At 50.2% G+C, this 6,805-nt stretch overlaps 1 protein-coding gene across 1 annotated transcript; it reads left to right on the forward strand.

Annotated features, from left to right (window-relative positions):
* Nucleotides 1-2,556: 2,556 nt before the first annotated feature.
* LOC140373120 (putative nucleotidyltransferase MAB21L1) lies at nt 2,557-3,822 on the forward strand. The gene has a single exon (XM_072459875.1). The coding sequence runs from the start codon at nt 2,738-2,740 to the stop codon at nt 3,815-3,817; it is 1,080 nt and encodes a 359-aa protein (XP_072315976.1). The 5' UTR covers nt 2,557-2,737; the 3' UTR covers nt 3,818-3,822.
* Nucleotides 3,823-6,805: the final 2,983 nt, after the last annotated feature.

Consider the following 6,805-nt stretch of genomic DNA (forward strand, 5'->3'; position numbering starts at 1 on the left):
AACTGATTTAAAAAAGGTTTAAAGGAGTTGGACTCTGAAAACACGTGACTCTTTGCGGTGTTTTTTTATTATTATTTTTTTTTAATTATTAGGCCCGAGCGCCACAAGCTGCGAGAGGCCTATTAGTCCCGTAAGGCCGTGCGAAGCACCAAGCCAAGCGCTCGCCCACTTCCAAACACTCACTCACGCACGCCCCGTGCATACTAATTAGTTGTAGGAAAATGGAACATTACCGTTGTAAACAGGCGAAGCCCGTGCAAAAGTGCGCACTAAACGAGCACTTTACTTCGCGGTCGTCTTCCCAATGTAAAGCACTCATTTGCGCTCACAAATACGTTTCATCTCTTGCATGTTCCGTTCATATAAACATGTGATGCAAAAATTGAACATTATTACTGTATAGAGGGCCAAAAACACAAAGTGGGCGGAGCCCACTCAAAATTAACGAAAGTACCCGTCAGTGACCAGGGACCCACACCATGAGGTAGGAAAATGTATAGTTTATGATATTTGAAAAATGGGAAACATTGTTTTCGCATCGGAATATTCTTCTTCTTCTTTCTTCTTCTTTCTTCTCGGGACCAACCCCCCTATTTTTCACCCAGTGAACATTGACGAAAAGTCACAAAAATTTGCACGCCTCTAAAAATCGTGCCTCTCTACATTCTGGCTATTTCCCTTTTCTAAAATAAAAAAAATTGGCGCGTCAGCGCCCCCAAATGTACCAAAAAATGCATTGAGAGATAGGAAATGACCCCAAAAAAATCTGATCGTAGAATCATGAAATTTGGCGCAGAGGTAGATTGTGACAAGAGAAGTAAAAAATATTATTACGGCAACGCCGTCCGCCCAACCAAATGTCGGCCATATTGGTTCAAATCTGGCTAAGCATGACTCGGGAGTTTTTCCAAACGTCGTACTTTTACGAACTCCTCCCAGGGCGTTGGCTCTAAAAAGCTGAAATTTGTTGAAAATGCTACTGAGGAGTGGGACATCAAAAGTTATTCAAATGACATTGACCCTGTCACGGTCTCTGAGCGGCGAAGCCACAAACTGTAGCTAGAATTTCAGAAATCTCCCAAATTTAAAATTTGCTGCTGTTTGCGCAGATAAAGTCCGAATTGCGTCAAATTAGAATCAGTTGTTAAACTCTTTGCCCTAAACCTACTTGAGGTGAAACATATTAATTTGGCGCCACAGCGCCCCCTATATGGAGGTTAAATGTTTAGTTTTGCGAAATTATATGAAATTTGACACAAAACTCAATTTTGGCCCCATCAAAAAAGTCAGTGAGACCCATGTCATAATTGTTATGGCGTTGCCGTAGCGATGACCAAAACCTCCCATGTTATTCCAATGGGGAAATCGCCAGAACATGTTTACACTTTAGACTTTCACAAACTCCTCCCCCTCAGGGCGTTTGCCCTATTAATCTGAAATCTGGTGAGACTCATCTTCAGGACCATCAAAAGTTATTCACATTTTTATTCTAAGAGTCACGGTGTCTGTGCGGCAAAGCCGCACATTTTGCCAAGAATTCAAAATAAAATTGCTTTTTGATGGTAAAACAAAGGGGAGAAGATTTTATAAATCACATAAATCTTTTTTATATAAAAAATCTTTTTTATTTAAAAATATATGTTATATAATCATTATAGACATCGCGCGCTGCGTTAAAAACAGTCCAATGTTTTGTTTCAGTGATAACACTTATAATCATCTGCATCTGAATGAATCTAAATTAATTATTTTTGTCATAAACATTTAGAAAATAAAACTAATAATAAAACATAATAAAAAGGCGTTTTTCCCTCAAAACCGAGGCCAAAGCACGAGACCCTTCCTCAGGGCCAATGAGGCCGTAATGAGCCTGTGTGTGTGTGTGTGTGTGTGTGTGTGTATGTGTGTGTGTGTGTGTGTGTGTGTGTGTGTGTGTGTGTGTATGTGTGTGTGTGTGTGTGTGTGTGTGTGTATGTGTGTGTGTGTGTGTGTGTGTGTGTGTGTGTGTGTATGTGTGTGTGTGTGTATGTGTGTGTGTATGTGTGTGTGTGTGTGTGTGTGTGTGTGTGTATGTGTGTGTGTGTGTGTGTGTGTATGTGTGTGTGTGTGTGTGTGTGTATGTGTGTGTGTGTGTGTGTATGTGTGTGTGTGTGTGTATGTGTGTGTGTGTGTGTGTGTGTGTGTGTGTATGTGTGTGTGTGTGTGTGTGTGTGTATGTGTGTGTGTCCTCCTGCTCCGCGCGCACGCGGCTCCCGTGTTTGTCCCGGTCCCGTTACGTTCAGAACTGTTTATAACGCGAGCGACTTGTTTAGGACAAAGTGGAGCGCGTGACGCTGGAGCGGCTCCATTGGCCGCGCGCGGGCCCCGCCCGCACTTAAGACGGTGCGTGTGTGAGTGAACACCGTCAGGAGCCACGCGCCTTTACGCGGCTCCGCTCTGCCACAGGAAACACCAGGTCTGGGACAGAAATGGACTTTTAACTGCGCTGACCAGAGGACGCACCGACCAGAGGACGCACTGACCAGAGGACGCACTGACCACGCGCACTGACCACGCGCACTGACCGGGGCGAGGCGCGCGAGCTCAGAGCACAACTTGTAGGCCGTTTTCAGAGCGGACATTTTTCTTTTTAAATAGTTTTCTTTCTTCTCTAAAATTGGCTCCCGTACAAACCGCCGCGTTGGATCCCACGGCGTACTGCGAGACTCCGGTCTACAACCCGGATCTCTGCCCGAACATGATCGCCGCGCAGGCCAAGCTCGTGTACCACCTGAATAAGTACTACAACGAGAAATGCCAGTCTCGAAAAGCGGCCATCTCCAAAACCATCCGCGAGGTGTGCAAGGTGGTGTCGGATGTGCTGAAGGAGGTGGAGGTGCAGGAGCCGCGCTTCATCAGCTCCCTCAGCGAGATGGACAACCGCTTCGAGGGGCTGGAGGTCATCGCACCCACGGAGTTCGAGGTGGTGCTTTATCTCAACCAGATGGGCGTCTTCAACTTCGTGGATGACGGCTCCCTCCCGGGCTGCGCGGTGCTGAAGCTGAGCGACGGCCGCAAGAGGAGCATGTCTCTGTGGGTCGAGTTCATCACCGCCTCCGGTTACCTTTCCGCGCGGAAGATCCGCTCCCGGTTCCAAACACTGGTGGCGCAGGCCGTGGATAAATGCAGCTACAGAGACGTGGTCAAAATGGTGGCGGACACGAGCGAGGTCAAGCTACGCATCAGAGACCGGTACGTGGTGCAGATCACTCCCGCCTTCAAGTGCACGGGCATCTGGCCCCGCAGCGCGGCGCATTGGCCGCTGCCGCACATCCCGTGGCCCGGGCCCAACCGCGTGGCCGAGGTCAAAGCTGAAGGCTTCAACCTGCTGTCGAAAGAGTGCTACTCCCTGAACGGGAAGCAGAGCTCCGCGGAGAGCGACGCCTGGGTGCTGCAGTTCGCCGAGGCCGAGAACCGGCTGCAGCTGGGCGGCTGCAGGAAGAAGTGTCTCTCGGTGCTGAAAACGCTGCGGGACCGGCACCTGGAGCTGCCCGGACAGCCGCTCCTCAACTACCACATGAAGACTCTGGTTTCGTACGAGTGCGAGAAGCACCCGCGGGAGTCGGACTGGGACGAGAACTGCCTCGGGGACCGTCTCAACGGGATTTTATTGCAGCTTATTTCGTGTTTGCAGTGCCGGCGCTGCCCGCACTATTTCCTGCCCAACTTAGACCTGTTCCAGGGGAAACCGCACTCTGCGCTGGAGAATGCGGCCAAACAGACGTGGCGCCTGGCGAGGGAGATTCTAACCAACCCCAAGAGCCTGGAGAAACTCTGAGGAACTCTGAGGAACTCTGAGGGACTCTGAGGGACTCTGAGGGGACTCTGAGGGGACTCTGAGGGACTCTGAGGGACTCTGAGGGACTCTGAGGGACTCTGAGGGGACTCTGAGGAACTCTGAGGAACTCTGAGGGACTCTGAGGGACTCTGAGGGACTCTGAGGAACTCTGAGGGACTCTGAGGGACTCTGAGGGACTCTGAGGGGACTCTGAGGGATTCTGAGGGACTCTGAGGGGACTCTGAGGGACTCTGAGGGACTCTGAGGGACTCTGAGGGACTCTGAAACGTGGCCTGGCCTTAGAACTGCCCGCAACGTTTTGGCCCGATTCGGAGGGTTTTCTAAGCTTGAGTTTGACCTTTGACCCAGTCCACTTTAGGAGCTGTTACGTGATTGGCCTCTTGCGGAGCGCGTGTACATTGGAGCTGTAAATACCTCCTCGTTCTCGTGGATCGTGATGTCGTGACGCACCTGTTTCAGTTCCAGTGTAGTCTGTTTACATGTGAAGGTTCGAACAGGACACATTCCACACCTTTTTACTTGAATCCTTTTATTTAAGTCCTGACTCTGCTCGTTTTGTTCTTCATAGGCCTAAAATCAATTGAGACGTATAAATATAGTATATATATCTTCATTCGAACAGAGAAAAAAAAATGCACTTGAAATACACTGGATTTAACATCTGTGATCTGATTTTTATTATGTCTTTCATCTAATTTAAAGAGCTAATAAAGCAGTTGTTTATATTTGTGTCCTTACATGGAATTATTCGTGTTTCGTCTTTTAATATTTCATACAAATAGGACGTGACTTGAGTTGAAAAATACGCGTGGCATTTGTTACGTTATAATTACAGTTAAAATACGCTTTAAAGTATTTATATTGAATCATCCCGGCAAAAAAATAACGTAATATTGGTCAGTGTATGAAGTCGCCGACATGTCAAATAACAATTAAATATTACACACATAATTCCACCTGCGACAAGTTGGCCACTGTCCAGGGTGTACCCCGCCTAAGGCCCGAAGTCACTGGGATAGGCTCCAGTCACCCGCGACCCCGAAAGGGAACAAGCGGTAGAAAATGGATGGATGGACACATAATTCCAATCCATCTTATGAAAAATAAATACAAAATTATATTACTGTTTGTCCCATAAATATATATATAAAAATGTTTTTATTAAGTAAATTATTTCTGACGATAGATGTAATTTTAATTGTAATTGTTCGTTATTTAAACTATGGATTTTTTCGAATTGTCGCCTCTTCGCCGCGAGCGCGCGGGGCGCGGGGCGCGGGGCGCTGGGCGCGGGGCGCGGGGCGCGGGGCGCGGGGCGCGGGGCGCGGGACGCGGGGCTGCTCTGGACACGGGGCGCGGGACGCGGGACGCGGGACGCGGGACGCGGGGCGCGGGACGCGGGGCGCGGGACGCGGGACGCGGGGCGCGGGACGCGGGGCGCGGGACGCGGGGCGCGGGGCGCGGGACGCGGGACGCGGGGCGCGGGACGCGGGGCGCGGGACGCGGGGCGCGGGACGCGGGGCGCGGGACGCGGGACGCGGGGCGCGGGACGCGGGGCGCGGGACGCGGGGCGCGGGGCGCGGGACGCGGGACGCGGGGCCTGCACACGAGGCAGGACCAGAGCAGAAAAGACAAGAACAAATTGTGTAAACAATTTTTTGTTACGTTCTTTTTATTTCTCTGGACTTGGACATTTGGCCTGATGTGGAGGAAACACACGCGCGTCCTGCCCAGACACGGACTTCCTCCATGTGATTGGCCTAATTATTCGTAAACACTGCGTAAACGCGGACATTTACTGCAAATATATTTATTTTAATTTGACCACAACGTAATATATTTTACGCGGCTAGTTTAGAATAACTTCATAACTCTTAAAATACACATACAATTTGGTAAATGCGTCAAATTCAAGACTCGCCAATAAATCCTATATTTATTTATAGACATTTCTTAATCAAGAACGTTCCGCTGAGATTTGGAACCTCCTTATTCAAAATAGAAACTGTTATTTTTTATTCGTCGTATTTTCTCAAAATACATCTGTTGTCGCAACATAATTGAAATGCAATAGATTTAAATCCACGAGTCTCCGCGGTGGAAACTTCAAAGATTTAAATCATGCAAAGCCCAAATCACTAAAGCTAAAATGGCCTGGTTTGTGCGCGTTATGACTGTTATGTATAATAACTTATTCTACTAAATATCCTCCTCAATTGTTTCTATGCAAATCCCGCGTGTCTCAGCTCTTTGTGTTCCATGTTGTACCGGCCGTGGTCAGCCGCCTCTGCCCCGTGTTCGTCCTCTGCCCCGTGTACCTCCTCTGCCCCGTGTTCCTCCTCTCCCCGTGTTCCTCCTCTGCCCCGTGTTCCTCCTCTGCCCCGTGTTCCTCCTCTCCCCGTGTTCCTCCTCCCTTGCCCCGTGTTCCTCCTCTGCCCCGTGTTCCTCCTCTCCCCGTGTTCCTCCTCCCTTGCCCCGTGTTCCTCCTCTGCCCCGTGTTCCTCCTCTCCCCGTGTTCCTCCTCCCTTGCCCCGTGTTCCTCCTCCCTTGCCCCGTGTTCCTCCTCTGCCCCGTGTTCCTCCTCTCCCCGTGTTCCTCCTCCCTTGCCCCGTGTTCCTCCTCCCTTGCCCCGTGTTCCTCCTCTGCCCCGTGTTCCTCCTCTCCCCGTGTTCCTCCTCCCTTGCCCCGTGTTCCTCCTCTCCCCGTGTTCCTCCTCTCCCCGTGTTCCTCCTCCTCTCCCCGTGTTCCTCCTCCCTTGCCCCGTGTTCCTCCTCTCCCCGTGTTCCTCCTCTCCCCGTGTTCCTCCTCCTCTCCCCGTGTTCCTCCTCCCTTGCCCCGTGTTCCTCCTCTCACTCCCATTTGTCTCCTCTCAAAGAAAACCTCTCCAAATCGGGATATTTATCGATCGCTGAATCTCCAAAGAGCCACTTTAAAGACTCATCAATCTTAATCAGGGCCGCGCGCGAC

The sequence above is a fragment of the Eucyclogobius newberryi genome, unplaced genomic scaffold (genome assembly GCF_026437365.1).
Source record: "Eucyclogobius newberryi isolate DKJ021-1_F unplaced genomic scaffold, fEucNew1.0.hap1 SCAF_10, whole genome shotgun sequence".
In the NCBI taxonomy this organism is placed as follows: Eukaryota; Metazoa; Chordata; class Actinopteri; order Gobiiformes; family Gobiidae; genus Eucyclogobius; species Eucyclogobius newberryi.